Source organism: Nomascus leucogenys, chromosome 5 (assembly GCF_006542625.1).
Source record: "Nomascus leucogenys isolate Asia chromosome 5, Asia_NLE_v1, whole genome shotgun sequence".
Lineage (NCBI taxonomy): Eukaryota > Metazoa > Chordata > Mammalia > Primates > Hylobatidae > Nomascus > Nomascus leucogenys.
The window spans coordinates 64798521-64815689 of NC_044385.1; the positions used below are offsets into that span (position 1 = coordinate 64798521).

A 17169-nucleotide genomic window follows, 5' to 3' on the forward strand; every position below is an offset into this window, starting at 1 on the left:
TGTGAGCTACTGGAGATTACCAGACCTTCCCACACCCCAGGCAGGTGCCAGGGCCTTTAAGGAGGCTTTCTGGTCTGCAGGGATGTTCTGTGGGCTCCAGTATTCTCGCATCAGCTTATTCTGGGCTTAGTCTTCTTGCTCTATTGCTCCTGCCTCTGTTTTGCTTCTTTTTGGTGATGCCCTGTTTCCATCTTATGAAGAGGGCCTGTAAAATCCAAGCTCTGCACAAACCCCAGGGGTTGTTAGGGGCATTGGAGAAGGGCTGTGTGTCGGCCACTTGGTTGGATTTTACATCCCTTGGACTTGAATACTTATAATTTAAATTTGAGTCTCTGTCAATGTAACTCTTACATATTTTCTTTTTTAAAATTTCTTTCCCCAAAGTCTAGAGTATATGTATATATGCTCAGCACCATGAATCTGTTCTGAAATTTTCCTTTCTGCCAAGATTCTTACACAATTCATCTTCATAGATCAACAATAAATCCAAATCAGAGTTCCCTTTATTGCTTCTTCTTTTTGCTTTTCATTTTATAAATAATTCAATATTTATTTGGAAATATTGTGAAATATTTCAAATGTACACAAGGCATACAGAATAATTCAATGAACTACTGTGCACCCACCATCCAGTGGAAAAAATAAAACATTATCAGTACATTGGAAGCCCTGTGAGTACCCAGTCCCAGGCTGCATATTGACCTCCCTACTAGCAGATAAACACCACCATGAAATTAGGGTTTATAATAATCACACTTCATACCTTTAGTACATATGCTTGTATCTCTATGTAGTATGTAGTGTATTAAATGGTTCTTGCATTGATATAAAGAGATACCTGAGACTGGATAACTTATAAGAAAAGCAGGTTAATTGGCTCATGGTTCTGCAGGCTATAAAGGAAGCACAGTGTCAACATCTGCTTCTGGGGAGGCCTCGGCAAGCTTACAATCATGGCAGCAGACAAAGGGGGAGCAAGAGTGGCAGGGGAGATGCCACACTTTATAAACAACCAGATCTCATGAGAACTCGCTCACTAGCCTTAGAACAGCATCAAACCATGAGGGATCTATCCCCATGACCAAAACACCTCCCACCAGGCCCCACCTCCAGCACTGGGAATTCCATTTCAACAAGAGATTTCAGTGGGTACAAATATCCAAACAATATCATTCAGCCTTTGCCCCTCCCCCCACAAATCTCATGTCCTTCTTACATTGCAAAATACAATCAGGTCTTCTCAATTGTCCCCCGAAATCTTTTTTTTTTTTTTTTTTTGAGACGGAGTCTTGCTCTGTTGCCCAGGCTGGAGTGCAGTGGAGCGATCTTGGCTCACTGCGAGCTCTGCCTCCCGGGTTCATGCCATTCTCCTGCCTCAGCCTCCCAAGTAGCTGAGGCTACAGGCACCCGCCACCACGCCTGGCTAATTTTTTGTATTTTTTAGTACAGACGGTGTTTCACCATGTTTCCCAGGCTGGTTTTGAACTCCTGAGCTCTGGCTATCTGCCTGCCTCGGCCTCCCGAAGTGCTAGGATCACAGGCGTGAACCACCGCGCCCAGCCAGAAGGGAATTTTTAAAAACTTAGTACCACCGGAACCTCTTTTAATAATTTCACACATAGATATTGAGGGATGAGAACAAAATAAACGCTCAGCAGATGAACTTACTTGGTTTCACAAAAATTTAAGATCCATTTTAAAGTAATTTACATAATGCACCTCAAGTTTTCAAAGTTTTTTTTTTTGTTTTTTGTTTTTTTGAGATGGAGTCTCGCTCTGTCACCCAGGCTGGAGTGCAGTGGCGTGATCTCGGCTCACTGCGAGCTCTGCCTCCTGGGTTCACACCATTCTCCTGCCTCAGCCTCCCATGTAGCTGGGACTACAGGTGCCTGCCACCAGGCCCAGCTAATTTTTTTTTGTATTTTTAGTAGAGATGGGTTACTAAACATCACCGTGTTAGCCAGGATGGTCTCGATCTCCTGACCTCGTGATCTGCCCACCTCGGCCTCCCAAAGTGCTGAGATTACAGGCGTGGGCCACTACGCCTGGCCTCAAAGATGTTTTATTAAGGTCATACAATGTACCCCAGAACTTAAAGTATAATAATAAAACATTTTAAAAAGTCCAATCAATACCATTGTTGAAACATCTAAACAGCTTCCTCTTTCTGAGCTTCTTGGATCTTCAGATCTCCGGCCACGTCGTGTCGACCTTCTGCATGGCCACCTCCATCTCCTCCTCCTTGTCTTACACCTTCTGCTTCTGGGAGCAGAGCTCTGCCACCAGCTTACCGAGCTCCAAGAAGTCCTGCAGGGCCAGCTTTTGCTGCTGATGGGCATCTTTGAGTTCTTTGGCCTGGGATTTCAATAACTCTGAGGCTTCAACCAATTGCTGAAAAAAAAAATCACAATTATAGATGTTTTACGTTTGCTTAACAAAGGCCTGGAAGGTTTAATCTTACACTATATTAAAGAGTTACAAGAGGCCGGGCACAGTGGCTCACGCTTGTAATCCCAGCACTTTGGGAGGCCGAGGCGGGCGGATCACGAGGTCAGGAAATCGAGATCACGGTGAAACCCTGTCTCTACTAAAAATTCAAAAAAATTAGCCGGGAGTGGTGGCGGGCGCCTGTAGTCCCAGCTACTCAGAGAGGCTGAGGCAGGAGAATGGCGTGAACCTGGGAGGCGGAGCTTGCAGTGAGCTGAGATCGCGCCACTGCACTCCAGCCTGGGTGACAGATTGAGACTCCGTCCTAAAAAAAAAAACCAAAAACCAGTTACAAGTGACAGCCAATGCTGGTTACAGATTAAAGACAAAGATCGGAGAAATCCCCTGCTTGGAAAAAGCCCTGTGCTCACCTCACCCCAGCCAAACATTCAATGGGAAGACCACCTGGCCTCAGGTGCCGAGCACCAACTCCACACCAAGCAAGACCCTGCAACTGCATGGAATAGCTTACAGCAGGACAGCTGGCTCTGTAACGCCAACCTCTGCCTGATGGCATCTACACAACTGCAAAGGTGAATAAAGCATTTGGACACTCAATCTGGTTACTTAAACATAAGCGGAAATAGAAAGACACACACACACACACACACACACACACACACACACACACACACAGTACTTAAGATTTAAATTGGGCCAGGCATGGTGGGTCATGCTTGTAATCCCAGCACTTTGGGGGGTTGAGGTGGGAGGTTCACTTGAGCCCAGGAGTTTCAGACCAGTGCCTGGGCACAACGGTGAGACCTCTTAAAAAAATAAAAAAGAAAGAAAGAAGAGAAAATTAAGAAGAAAAAGATTTAGGCTGGGTGCGGTGGCTCACGCTTGTAATCCCAGCACTTTGAGAGGCCGAGGCGGGCGGATCACGAGGTCAGGAGGTCGAGACCACAATGAAACCCCGTCTCTACTGAGAATACAAAAACTTAGCCGGGCGTGGTGGCGGGCGCCTGTAGTCCCAGCTACTCGGAGAGGCTGAGGCAGGAGAATGGTGTGAACCCGGGAGGCGGAGCTTGCAGTGAGCCGAGATTGCGCCACTGCACTCCAGCCTGGGCGACAGAGTGAGACTCCGTCTCAAAAAAAAAAAAAAATAGAAGAAAAAGATTTAAATCAAAGTCTCCCTGGGTGGAGAGCCACAGTGGGACTTACTGTGAGGTCAGCTGCACTGACATCAACCTTACCACTTGCTGCACTGATGACCCTGACCTCCCTGCAGCCAATCTGGTCAATAATCTGGTTGTTTAGTCACTGTCACACCTGCTGGACTAAGACTGGAAGTGAGGAGACGTGGAGTAAGCTGACAGGGCAGCTCCCCCACAGGGAGGAAAGGCCTCCCCAGGCCTCTCTGCCCGGCTCAGAGTTATTGTAACTACATTAAGCAATGAGACACCACCCAGCCCACGCTGCAGTCCCAGACGAGTCATGCAGGGGAATGACACCACAGATGATCTTAAGAAGCAATTTGGGTTTACAATCTGGCACATTTTAGAGGACAGATCACAGACTATAGGTCCAAGGACTTAAGTGTATAAATGAATGTATTTTAGAAAACAGAACCTACTTGTGTTATTACTATACTGGCATTTGAACATAAAGTTTCACATATCTTACTAAAAACCAAATTTATGAAGGAGTTATGGGGGAATTACCCGCATTTTAACAAACGGTCTCTTTTGCAGCTCCCTGTCATCACAAAGATGCCCCTTCTAAGAGCAGGCGCATGGTGGAGAGAGAAGGCGGAGTCACTGGTGTCAGGCACAGCGTGTCACTGCAGATAACACAGACATCGTTCCTCATTCAAAATTGGCAGGGGTGGAGGAGTTGCTGCTTACTTTGTGGGGTTGAACTGGAGATGGCAGATGATTGTGAAGTGGGTGTCTGCTGCAGGCAGGGCGCTAGTAGGCAGCCATGACTGGGAGCCAAGCTCAGCCAGCTGACACAAGCTATGCAGCAACCAGCTGGTCCCTAGAACCAGGCTTGGCCCTGGTGTCCTGCATGCAGCAGGGACAGTCCACGAGCAGGAGTCCCAAGGAGGTCTTTAAACATCTGTATGAACTCAACCTTACAAAACTCTGCAAAGTCTCATAAGCCTTTCTCACCCAGAACCGAGCCACCTACCTTGTGCAGGTCTTCATTCTCCTGCCGCACCATGCTGCCTCTCTGGCCCCACCGGCTGCTGCGTAAAATCTTGGCAAAGTGTCCTTGTCCTCAAGTTGCCACTCAAGCCTGTTTGAATCTGAGCAAAAGAGGAAATAATTTGTGCTCCTGTGTAGTGACTATATGTAAACTTTGTTAGCTGACTTACTGCAAGGATTTAATAATTGACAACACTGTTTTTTAGTACTGTATACTAAATAAAATACACAAGGCAGCAATACTTAGGGGCGAGAAATACTGTTTACTACAAGTCAGTTATGGAATCATAACTTAAAGTAAAAATGGGCACGTCCAAGACTCAATTTTTCTTTTGTTATTTACAGTAGAATAAATATTTTGTTGTTAATTTTCCACACTCTCTACTGGGAATGTGTATTACTTTTATAGTCAGAAAAATAAATATTGCAGTCATGTGGCATATAATGATGTTTCAGACAACAGCAAACAGCATATACAACAGTGGCCCCATAAGATTATAATACCATTATTTTTCATGTAGCTTTTCTACGTTTAGATACACAAATCCTTACTGTATAGGTCTGTAGCTGAGCGGCAATACGCTGTACCATGTGGCCTAGGTGTGCAGTAGGCTGCTCCATCTAGGTTGGTCTAAGTACACTCTATGATGTTCTCACATCAGCGAAATTGCCTGATGATGGCTTTCCGAGAACGTATCCCAGCCTCTGAGGGACACGTGACTGTACTGAAGAGCACCGGGTGATACGAGCTACAGCTGAGTTCTGTGCATGATGTGGTTGGAGCCCTGACGAAGGGGAGGGCTGTGGACTGAACTGTGTGCCCCCATTATTAGACACTGAAGCTCCAATCCCCAATGTGACTGTATTTGGGGACAGGGCCTATAAGGAAATGATGATGAAGATAATGTGAGGTCATAAGGGTGGGCCCTGATCCAAAAGGATTCGTGTCCTTATAAGAGACCAGGGAGCTTGAGTGCTGCCTTTCCCCACCCTGTGGGAGGACATGGTGAGAAGGTGGCTGTGTGCAAGCCAGGACAAGAGGCTTCTGGGACTTTTAGCCTCCAGAACTGTGAGAAAATAAAACTTTGTTGTTTAAGCTACTCAGTCGATGGTATTTTTTTAGGGCATCTAGAGCCAACTAAGATGGAAGGATTCACCCTTCTGGGGAGAAGAGGCAGGGCGCCAGAGGCCTCCTCTGGTTTCCCTGGCTCTCCACAGAACTCCCTCCCTGCCCCTCCTCCTTGTGCCAAAACATCCTTCTAAGGGCAGACCTGATCGCACTGTTCAGAGGTCCCCAAAGCCCAAAGAAAAGTCTCAACTCCTGGACCTCATGAGTCCCATCCCACTGGGAGAGCTCCCTCTCTCTTCTCTGCTCTCCTCTCAGAACGCCAAGTTAAGGGCCTGCTTGGCCACCCTCTAGGGAGATGCCATGATGGGGTGCTGCATCCTGGTGATGAGCTGGGGGTAAGCCAGGATGTCTCCTCCAGGCCTTTTCTCAGAACTGAATACACACTGTTAAGATGATCTTTAGAAATGGAAGAATCAAACTGGGAAGAATTACATGCCCGTAGTCCCAGCCTACAAGGAAGCCTGAGGCATGGGGATCACTTGAGCCCAGGGGTTTTGAGTTCAGCTTGGTCAACATGGTGAGAACCAGTGTCCAAAAAATAAATAAATAAATAAACAATAAATAAACAAGGAAGAATCAGGTGACTGTTCCAGACTCCTCCAAAATGGGTATTGTGTCCCTACTCTGCTCTTCCCAGGACAGGGCTGTGCCTTCCCCTTTCCTGGTGGCCGTAAACCCACTCCCTCTCACTAAAAAAAAGAGAAGTGTTTAAAGCACTTTGAGTTATGCGAGGTGTGCAGAATGTATCAGGCCCAGAGAGACAGGAATATGGGACTTCAGTCACACACCTCATACCCATGCCCCAGCAGCTGTGTAAAGGCATTTTGTTCCTGACTAGATTTATCTTCCTGTTACTAGAATTTGTGATACAAAAGGCAACACAGAGCCAATAAATAGCTTATGTTATTTTAATACACATTCCTCTGGCCAGGCCAGCCAAGGTGGGAGGCTCCCTTCAGGCCAGGACTTCGAGACCAGGCTGGGCAACACAACAAGACTCTGTCTCTATTTGTAAAATTCTTCAGAAACTACCCCTTCTTTTCCTTTAAAAACCCATTTGCAATTGCTGCTAATTAGAGTGTATATCAAGGCAACTTCTATCTCCAGGGTTGCAGTTCTCAAACTTGACCCAAATAAACTGTATTTTTTTTTTGAGACGGAGTCTCCCTCTGTCACCCAGGCTGGAGTGCAGTGACACAATCTCGGCTCACTGCAACCTCTACCTCCCGGATTCAAGAGATTCTTGTGCCTCAGCCTCCCAAGTAGCTGGGATTACAGGCACCCATCACCATGCCCAGCTAATTTTATTTATTTTTTATTTTTGGTAGAAACGGGGGCAGGACGGGTCTCACCACGTTGCCCAGGCTGGTTGCAAACTCCTGACCTCAAGCAATCCTCCGGCAGAGGCCCCCCAAAGCACTGGAATTATAGGCCTGAGCCACTGCGCCCGGCCCAACCTCTCCACTTATATTAATTTTACCTCTGCTTCTTCCTTTTTTTTTTTTTTTTTTTTTAAGACGGAGTCTCGCCCAGGCTGCAGTGCAATGTCGGCTCACTGAAACCTCCACCTCCCGGGTTCAAGCAATTCCCCTGCCTCAGCCTCCCGAGAAGCTGGGATTACAGGCGCACCCACCATACCCGGATAGTTTTTGTATTTTTCGTAGAGACGGGATTTCACCATGTTGGCCAGGTTGGTCTCGAACTCCTGACTTCAGGTGATCTGCCCGCCTCTGCCTCCAAAGTGATGGGATTACAGACGTGAGCCACTGAAACCCACTCACTTTTTCCTTTTAGATCACAAAAGTGATCGAATCCCGCCACTTCCCGGGTGCTGGGTGGGAAGGTGGGGTGATTGCCGTGCTGCTGTGACTTGGGTGGATGCCGCAAAGGCCTCTCAAAGGTGGCCGTGTTTGCAAAGATCTGAATAAGGCACCTCCAGAGGAACCGGCCTGGGGCAACTGGGGAGGAGGCAGCTGCACAAGTTCGTGGTCAAGCCACTGCAAGGCTGGGAGCTTACTTACAAAGCAATGTTCCTCCACCCACAAAGAGGCAGTAGATGCTCCAACCCCAGTCAGAAGACCCCCGGAAACGTCTCAGCCCACGCACTGCCCTCTGACCCCACTGCCTTCCTGCCAGTCCTGCATCCAATCAGAGGGCCCTGTCTGAGCCCGCTGACTTCCCGCCAATCCTGCATCCAATCAGAGGGAGTCCCTACTACGTGAGTTGCACAACGGCCAATTGAAACTAGGACCCGAGCCTTGGCCCTCCTCCCAGGAGCTCTGGACCAATGGTGGCCTGGCACCAGCAGGCCAATCCCAGACAGCGGGCGGCGGGAGGCTGTAGTTGGGCTTGCACAGCTGCAGCGGCGGTTGAGGTAAAGTAGAAGCGTTGGGCTGCGGCAGCGGAGGAGCTCAGCATGGTAAGGCCAGGTCACTCCCACCCCGCAGACGCCCAGGCTGGAGGGTGGACGAAGTTGGCCTCCTGAGGTGGCTGGACAGAGGGATGCTGTTGCGGGCCGGGGTGCAGAGAGGAGGCCAGAGAAGGACGCGGGGCCCAGGGTGGGACACGAGAACACGGGATCGTCTACTGGGTCTGCGGGCTCCAGGGCAGGGACGGCAGCTTTTGTTTTAGACTAAGCTGCCGGCCTTGAGTCAGTGGATAGGGAGCATTGACCGTGCCCTGTCCCCCAGAGAGCAAACAGTGGTGTCGCCTCTTGAAGACAGAAGGGCGCTGCTCCCGCTTTCCGGTCTCCAAATGTCTCTGTCCTGCTGGAAACCACTGAGGACCCGCAGGAGCCTTGCTCATCAGGCTGGGGCTGTGGACATTGGTCAGATCAGGAATTAAAGCTCAGACAGTAGGTGGAAGCGGGGAATCCTCTGAGGTCAGGGGCTCCGCACCAGCCTGGCCAATATGGTGAAAGCCCTTCTCTACTAAAAATAGAAAAATTCCCGGGGTGGAGGCATGGATCTGTGGTTCCAGCTACTCGGGAGGCTGAGGTGGGAGGGTCAGCTGAGCCCAGGACTTGGAGGCCGCAGTGAGTCATGATGGTGCCACTGCACTCCAGCTTGTGCGACAGAGAGAGACCCGGCCTCAAAAAAAAAAAAAAAAAAAAAAAAAAAAAAACCAACCATTCACATAAAGAATAGATTTCCAAGTCCCAAGTCTGAATAGCCGTGGCCGTGGTTTGTCAAGTATCTTTTTTTTTTTTTTTTTTTTGAGACGGCTCAATAACAGCTCTGTTGCCCAGGCTGGAGCACAGTTGCATGATCACAGCTCCCTGCAGCCTTGAACCCCTGGGCTCCAGCAGTCCTCCTGCCTCAGCCTCCTGAGTAGCTGGGACTACAGGTGTGCACTGCCACACCTGGCTAATGTTTAAATTTTTCGGCTGGGCGCTGTGGCTCATGCCTGTAATCCCAGCACTTTGGGAGGCTGAGGCAGGCATATCACAAGGTCAGGAGATCAAGACCATCCTGGCTAACACGGTGAAACCCCGTCTCTACTAAAAATACAAAAAATTAGCTGGGCGTAGTGGCCTGTAGTCCCAGCTACTTGGGAGGCTGAGGTAAGAGAATTGCTTGAACCCGGGAGGCAGAGGCTGCCGTGAGCTGAGATTGTGCCACTGCACTCCAGCCTGGGCGACAGTGAGACTCTGTTTCAAAAGAAAAAAAAAAACAAAAAATTTTTCATAGTTGCCCAGGCTGGTCTCAAGCTGGTCCCAAGCGATCTCAGCTCAGCCTCCCAAAGTGCTGTAATTACAGGCATGAGCCACCACACCCGGCTTGGCAGGGCTTAAAGAAACCACCAAAGGACAGTGCAGTGTCCCAGCACTGATGACATCTGGGAGCCATTATACTCCTAGGCTTCAAGGGGTGGAGGGGAGGGAGTGCTTACAAAAAATTGAGAGGGTAACTTTATGAAGAGGGCCACCTGCCAAAAGTGTGGTCTTGATGGAGGGATTGGATCATCCAAGAAAGTTGAGCAGGAAGGGGCCAAGGAAGAGTACCCTGATGCCCCTCTCCTCCAGCCTCTTGGTCTCCTGCTGCTGCCTGTCATTGACCTAACCAGCATGAAGCCAGAGGACAAGGAAGGCCTCTGATGCTGTCCTCATGAGTCAGCCTCTGGGAGCACAGAGCAGGTGGTGAATGATGGAGGGTAGATCTGGGGGGCGGAGGGCGGGCAGAGAGAGGACACATACTGAACACCTGGGCTTGGACTACAGTGACCTGGGACCGACTGTCTATTTCCTTACCCAACCCAATTACCTTATCCTTTGATCAGGACATAATCAAAAACTGCTGTGTATTCTTCAGAGCATTACTGTGACTGGCTATAATGTGGAGTTGATTATTGACATTACATGGCTTCCAAATTTTAAATAATCTAACTTTTGTGTAGTGGCAAACATTAGGTTCTAGGGCTACCTCTGGAACTTAGTAGCTAGGATGATTTAGAGCAAGTAAGTTTTAACAGGGATAAAGGGGTCAGTCACCTAACCCTCCTAGGAAATATCAATTGTGAAAGCACCAGATACTGAAGCGCTATACAAATATTAAATTAGAATATCTTGCATGCCATATAGCTTCAAGTTACCTTGAAATGAATGGGTCTACATTTACCTTCTGGTTCACAGCGCGAGTGTATCTCTATCCACGTGGGGCAGGCTGGTGTCCAGATCGGCAATGCCTGCTGGGAACTGTACTGCCTTGAACATGGAATTCAGCCCGATGGTCAGATGCCAAGTGATAAAACCATTGGTGGCGGGGACGACTCCTTCAACACGTTCTTCAGTGAGACTGGGGCTGGCAAGCACGTGCCCAGAGCAGTGTTTGTGGACCTGGAGCCCACTGTGGTCGGTAGGTGCTCAGGCTCTGGATGGCAGCTTTCCTAGGAGGGTGGGAGAGCATCATTGGTAAGGCCCCATGTGGGCTCCTTTGAATCCTCCTGCAGAAGGTATGAGATAGAGAAGCATATGCCCATGGTGTTAAGAGATAAACTGAAAGGTTCGTGATTAAAGTGTCTGTGAGACTCGGCTCCTAATTTAGGAAAACCTGACCTACAGGGAAAAGCTGCTTTGCCAGCAGTAAGATGGGCTGTGGGGAGATTTTGTCATGGCTGCCTCAGCCCTGTTTAGGTGGCCCTGCCTGCAGGGCACAAGGGCATTGGTTTCCTCCTGAATGCTGTGCACTCTCTTATGCTGGTGCAAGAGAGTCTTGACCTGCATCTTAGGCATAGAAGGTTAAGTACAGAACAGTCATTTGTTTCCTCCAGATTAGAAGCCCAAGGTAGCTTCCAAGAAGAGCTGCAAAGAGACAGCCCCTTTCAGTGGCCCCACATGAGATGACAGTGTCACCTGAAAGCCTGTGGGGCCCAGGCCACACAGGGTGCCCTGACGGGACTGCCCTGCAGAAGTCGCACTGACCTGGTGACTTCCCAGTTTGTAAGAGTTTTTAACTTACAGCCTTTGATGTAGCTACATGTAGGAAAGAATTATGGACCTGTAGAATTACCTGTGTGGGGGTGCTAGAGCTTATTTCCCTTCACTTGGAACTGGTCGTGCTAACATTTATACTGCAAGCTGAGTTTCACTTCCTAGAGTCATAAATCGCAGTTTGGTTATCACACAGAGACATTTTCTACCAGACACTGCCGCTGTTGACCTACAACATGTAGGTCATGTACTTTGAACAGCATGTACTCTGTAGAAGTGAACAGTCCTGGAATGTGTCCATCTTGGTGAGTACAGGCCTTAAAGATTCACAGTACATACCATCTCTTTTGTAGATGAAGTGCGCACAGGAACCTACAGGCAGCTCTTCCACCCAGAGCAGCTGATCACCGGGAAGGAAGATGCGGCCAATAATTACGCCAGAGGCCATTACACCATCGGCAAGGAGATCATTGACCTGGTCCTGGACCGGATCCGCAAACTGGTAAGAAAAGAAGGCTTCATGGGACCATTGTCCTGCACAGGAGGATAGATCTTGGGTTGTGATGGGGAGGTCATTTTGTCAAAACTTAGACCAGCACTTTGGCTGGGTCTGGTGGTTCACGCCTGTAATCCCAACACTTTGGTAGGCCAAGGTGGGCAGTCACCTGAAGTCAAGAGTTTGAGACCAGCCTGGCCAACATGGTGAAACCCTGTCTCTACTAAAAATACACAAATTAGTCAGGCGTGGTGGTGCCTGCCTGTAGTCCCAGCTACTCAGGAAGCTGAGGCAGGAGAATGGCTTGAGCCCAGGAGGCAGAGGCTGCACTGAGCAGAGCTCATGCCACTGCACTCCAGCCTGGGTACCAGAGTAAGACTCTTATCTCAAAAAAAAAAAAAAAAAAAAAACTTAGACCAGCATCTTGAGTCCTATTGAGTCTGCAGTGGTCTTAGTCTGAAGTATGCATGGTGATTTGTCTGTAGATCTTTGTCTGCTTTTCTTTGCTTCAGAGTGTACTGTGTGTTTATTATGGATGACTTGAATCCATATCAAGTCTTCAGAGGCAGAGAAGTGGCTCTGGTTTGGTGGAGGTTGGTGGCGTGGCTTCCACGGGCATTGGTTCATGTTGTCTGGTTTCTCTCAGGCGGATCTGTGCACAGGACTACAGGGCTTCCTCATCTTCCACAGCTTTGGGGGCGGCACTGGCTCTGGGTTCGCATCTCTGCTCATGGAGCGGCTCTCAGTGGATTACGGCAAGAAGTCCAAGCTAGAGTTTGCCATTTACCCAGCCCCCCAGGTCTCCACGGCCGTGGTGGAGCCCTACAACTCCATCCTGACCACCCACACGACCCTGGAACATTCTGACTGTGCCTTCATGGTCGACAATGAAGCCATCTATGACATATGTCGGCGCAACCTGGACATCGAGCGTCCCACGTACACCAACCTCAATCGCCTGATTGGGCAGATCGTGTCCTCCATCACGGCGTCCCTGAGATTTGACGGGGCCCTGAATGTGGACTTGACGGAATTCCAGACCAACCTAGTACCGTACCCCCGCATCCACTTCCCCCTGGTCACCTACGCCCCGGTCATCTCAGCTGAGAAGGCCTACCACGAGCAGCTGTCCGTGGCTGAGATCACCAATGCCTGCTTCGAGCCAGCCAATCAGATGGTCAAGTGTGACCCTCGCCATGGCAAGTACATGGCCTGCTGCATGTTGTACAGGGGGGATGTGGTCCCAAAAGATGTCAACGCGGCCATCGCCACCATCAAGACCAAGCGCACCATTCAGTTTGTGGATTGGTGCCCGACTGGATTTAAGGTATGACTGGGTGATGTGGAGTACTTGTACCTTTCAGCAAGCAACAGACACACAGAGTAATGCTGCCCCTGAAGGCCTGCATCCTTTGAGGAGACTACCCCTGTTCCATGGGCTAGGCGCATGGGCATAAATTAGTGAACCAGAGTGATAATTCAGTGATGTCTTTTTTTTTTTTTTTTTGAGCTAGAGTCTAGCTTTGTCGCCCAGGCTGGAGTGCAGTGGTGTGATCTCAGCTCACTACAATCTCCATCAGCCTCCCAAGTAGCTGGAATTACAGGCACCCACCACCACCCCCTGTTAATTTTTATGTTTTTAGTAGAAACAGGGTTTTGCCATGTTGGCCAGGCTGGGCTTGAACTCCTGACCTCAGGTGATCCACCCACCTCGGCCACCCAAAGTGCTGGGGTCAGAGGCGTGAGCCACTGCACCTGGCCCAATGATGTCTTTTGAACTCTCTTTCTGAGTCATTACACTATATATCTGTGATGAGCTTTACTTTTTTGTTGTTGTTGTTGAGAAGGCTGGAGTGCAATGGTGTGATCTCCGCACAATGCAACCTCTGCCTCCCAGGCTCAAATGACTCTCTCACCTCAGCCTCCCGAGTAGCCGGGACCACAGACATGCACCACCACACCCAGCTAATTTTTGTGTATTTAGTAAAGGGATTTCACCATGTTGGCCAGGCTGGTCTCAAATTCCTGGCCTTAAGTGATCTGCTCGCCTTAGCCTCCCAAAATGCTGGGATTACAGGCATGAGCCACTGTGCTCGATCCTGTTTATTTACTTTTTTGAGACAGAATCCCACTCTGTCACCCAGGCTGGAGTGCAGTGTGGTGATCACAGCTCTCCACTAAAAATACAAAAATTGAATGGGCATGGTGGCCCATGCCTGTAATCCAGCATTTTGGGAGGCCAAGGCAGGTGGATCACCTGAGGTCAGGAGTTTGACACCAGCCTGGCCAACAGGGCAAAACCCTGTCTCTACTAAAAATACAAAAATTAGCCAGGTGTGGTGGCGGGTGCCTGTAATCCCAGCTACTCAGGAGGCTGAGGCAGGAGAATCACTGGGACCCAGGAAGTGGAGGTTGCAGTGAGAAGGTATCACCCCACTGCACTCCAGCCTGGGTGACAGCACAAGACTCTGTCTCAAAAAAAAAAAAAAAAAAAAAGACAAGATCATACAAATTCTAGGCCTTACAGGTCACACGACCTCTGTCACACCTACCCCACTCTGTGTTGGATAGCAAAATCAATCTGCAAATGAAGGGGTGTGCTGGCTGTGTTCAGACAAGACCTTACAAAATTAGGTGGCTAGTCCAGCAGCTGTGCTAACCCCTGAAGGAGAGGAAGAGACACCCACAGTAGGAAATCCCAGTCAGAACCAACTTCAGTGGTCTCCCCCCACAGAGGCGGTGGGGGACTGAGCCAGAGGCAGCAGGGAAAGCACAGCACAGGAACGCGCAGGCCCAACAGAGAAATGCCACAAGATTTAGTAACCAACTATTGATAAAGCTGAAAGAGGACAGCAAGGTTTCTTTTGTGTCAGTGAAGGTGGGGACAGATTTTGTGTCTGAGGCAAACCTAGGCCAAAATTACTAGGATTCCCAGAAGAGAAATAAAGACATTGCTGGTTTTTTTGTTTTTTGTTTTGATACGGAGTCTCGCTCTGTCGCCCAGGCTGGAGTGCAGTGGTGTGACCTCGGCTCACTGCAAGCTCCGCCTCCCGGGTTCATGCCATTCTCCCACCTCAGCCTCCTGAGTAGCTGGGACTACAGGCGCACGCCACCGCGCCCGGCTAATTTTGTTTTTGTATTTTTAGTAGAGATGGGGTTTCACCGTGTTAGCCAGGATGGTCTTGATCTCCTGACCTCATATCTACCTGCCTCAGCCTCCCAAAGTACTGGGATTACAGGCGTGGGCCACCGCGCCCTGCCTTTTTATTTTGTTGAGACAGGGTCTTGCTCTGTCACCCAAGCAGTGGTGGGATCTCAGCTCATTGGAACCTCTGCCTGCCAGGCTCAAGCGATCCTCCCACCTCAGCCTCCTGAGTAGCTGGGACCACAGGTGCACAACACCATGCCCAGCTAATTTTTTTGTATTTTTGGTAGAGACAGGGTCTTGCCATGCTTCTTAGGCTGGTCTCAAACTCAGTTCAAGCAATCCGCCTTGGCCTCCCAAACAGCTGGGATAATGGGTGTGAGCCACTGCACCTGTTGCTGTTTTCATCACAAAAAACTCATTCTTTTTTTAAATCAAGCCCTCCATGAGACAGTGGAGTGAAGGATGTAGTGAAGCAGTTTATAGTAATGCCTAAGTTAAAATAAAATATATACACCACCTACAAGATTCCCCAAAATGCCCATAAAATTTCTAACTTCAACCTACCTTTTCCATATGAATTCTGCCACCCAAGAAAGGGGCACAAGAATCTAGAAAGTACCTTATTCTAAAAAAAAAAAAAAAAAAAAAAAAAAAATGCTGGGCATGCTGCCTCATGCCTGTAATCCTAGCACTTTGGGAGGCTGGGGTGGGTGGATCAATTGAGCCCAGGAGTTTGAGGCCAGCCTGGGCAACGTATGTTGTCTGGAACTGTCACCCTGCCTGGCACAGAGAAGGGCTTAGTGACATTTGTGGGGTGAACTGAGAATTCTCCTGTTCACCTACAGGGTGTCTTCTGTTCGAGGAAAACTAACCACCATTTCTAGGTTTGATATAAGCTTCACGGACTGTTTCTTCCTCTTCTCTGGCAGGTGGGCATTAACTACCAGCCCCCCACAGTGGTCCCTGGGGGAGACCTGGCCAAGGTGCAGCGGGCCGTGTGCATGCTGAGCAACACCACGGCCATTGCGGAGGCCTGGGCCCGCCTGGACCATAAGTTCGATCTCATGTATGCCAAGCGGGCCTTTGTGCACTGGTACGTGGGAGAAGGCATGGAGGAGGGGGAGTTCTCCGAGGCCCGCGAGGACCTGGCAGCTCTGGAGAAGGATTATGAAGAGGTGGGCGTGGATTCCGTGGAAGCTGAGGCTGAAGAAGGTGAAGAATACTGAGGGGAGGGTGTGGTGGGTTCTCCATTGCCACCCCCAGCATGGCTGCTTTCAAGTTCTTTGCAATTAAAGGTTCTGTATAAAACCAAGACCTCTGTATGTCGTGCTGCTTAGCTCTGCCTGCAGGAGCAGGTGGGACCCCCAGAGCTGGCATGGATAATGGTGGGGTGCCAACCTGCCCTGCTGGTGTGGGGTTGGGTGCAGCCGGACGGTACGTACTTAAGGAGCTGCTACGGAAGTAACTTGACATGGAGAAAACTGTTTCTTCAAAGCCAAGTGTTCAGTGTATAGATTTCCTAAATTCTAGGAAAGCAGAGTCAGGGTTTTCAATTGAATTTGCAATTTTGAGGGCTTCTCTATTGATGGGTGATGCTGGCTAAAAAGAAGAGTCTACAGGTGGAGTGTTTAAATCTGAGGTCTGTGGATGGGGCTTGTCCATGAAATCCCTAAAGCTGTGGGTCAAATGTGTAAGGTCAGGACATTTTAGAAGGGGGAAAGAGTGTTACTGTGTTCTGCACAGCATTCGTGACCCACAGAAGGTCACAACACACCCAGCCTTCCACAGTAACCTGGAAGACAGCGTTTGCCCTCCATGCACACACATGGCCACTCTGCCCCTCAGCACTGTCAATCAACCGTCTTGATAGGAAACCTCCCACCTTTCAGTTCAAGTGAAGCTTGCTGACGTCTTTGTAGAAGACCTGGCAATCCAAATGCCTTTTCTCAGAACCCAAATCAGGTCCAGGAAGTTGACCCATGGTGAAGAGACCTGGTTAGTTCAGCTGTGGCACAACAAGGAATGGCACAAAAATGTCATTCTAAGTCTGTGCCTTTATATAATAAAAAAAAGGTAGAGAATGTCTGACTGGATGCTCTGCATCTCAGAAAAGTTTATCATCAACTGAAGGAGACAACATATAGCCTTTGCTGGGGACAGTGATGTGACAAGTCTCTGCCCTATCCTAGGTGCTTCTCTGTGTAGGGCTCTTCCCATGCCCACCCCCCTTGGGCAGCCTGGTAGTGCTGGGCAGGTGGGGCATCCTTTGTGGCTGGATCCTTTGTGGCTGCTGCGTTCCACCAGGGCCAATGCCCCCCTGAGGGCAGTGCT

At 49.3% G+C, this 17169-nt stretch overlaps 1 protein-coding gene and 1 long non-coding RNA gene across 2 annotated transcripts; one reads left to right on the forward strand and one right to left on the reverse strand.

Annotated features, from left to right (window-relative positions):
- Positions 1-1985: 1985 nt before the first annotated feature.
- Positions 1986-7896, reverse strand: LOC115835175. Its single transcript, XR_004030139.1, has 3 exons — positions 7788-7896; positions 4621-4738; positions 1986-2391 (listed from the first exon to the last, which is right to left on the reverse strand). It is a non-coding gene; the product is annotated as an uncharacterized LOC115835175 (long non-coding RNA).
- A 209-nt stretch (positions 7897-8105) lies between these two features.
- On the forward strand, positions 8106-16150 carry LOC100585215 (tubulin alpha-3 chain). The gene is made up of 5 exons (XM_003279143.2): positions 8106-8185; positions 10397-10619; positions 11548-11696; positions 12337-13017; positions 15768-16150. Exons 1-5 carry the CDS (start codon positions 8183-8185, stop codon positions 16062-16064), a joined length of 1353 nt encoding a protein of 450 aa, XP_003279191.1. The 5' UTR covers positions 8106-8182; the 3' UTR covers positions 16065-16150.
- Positions 16151-17169: the final 1019 nt, after the last annotated feature.

What these genes read in the sequence shown, in the direction of transcription:
- LOC100585215 (XM_003279143.2), top strand. An exon ending in CCTGGAGCCCACTGTGGTCG is followed by an intron (nt 10,620 to 11,547) that starts GTAGGTGCTCAG and finishes TCTCTTTTGTAG; the next exon opens with ATGAAGTGCGCACAGGAACC. An exon ending in TGGACCGGATCCGCAAACTG is followed by an intron (nt 11,697 to 12,336) that starts GTAAGAAAAGAA and finishes GGTTTCTCTCAG; the next exon opens with GCGGATCTGTGCACAGGACT.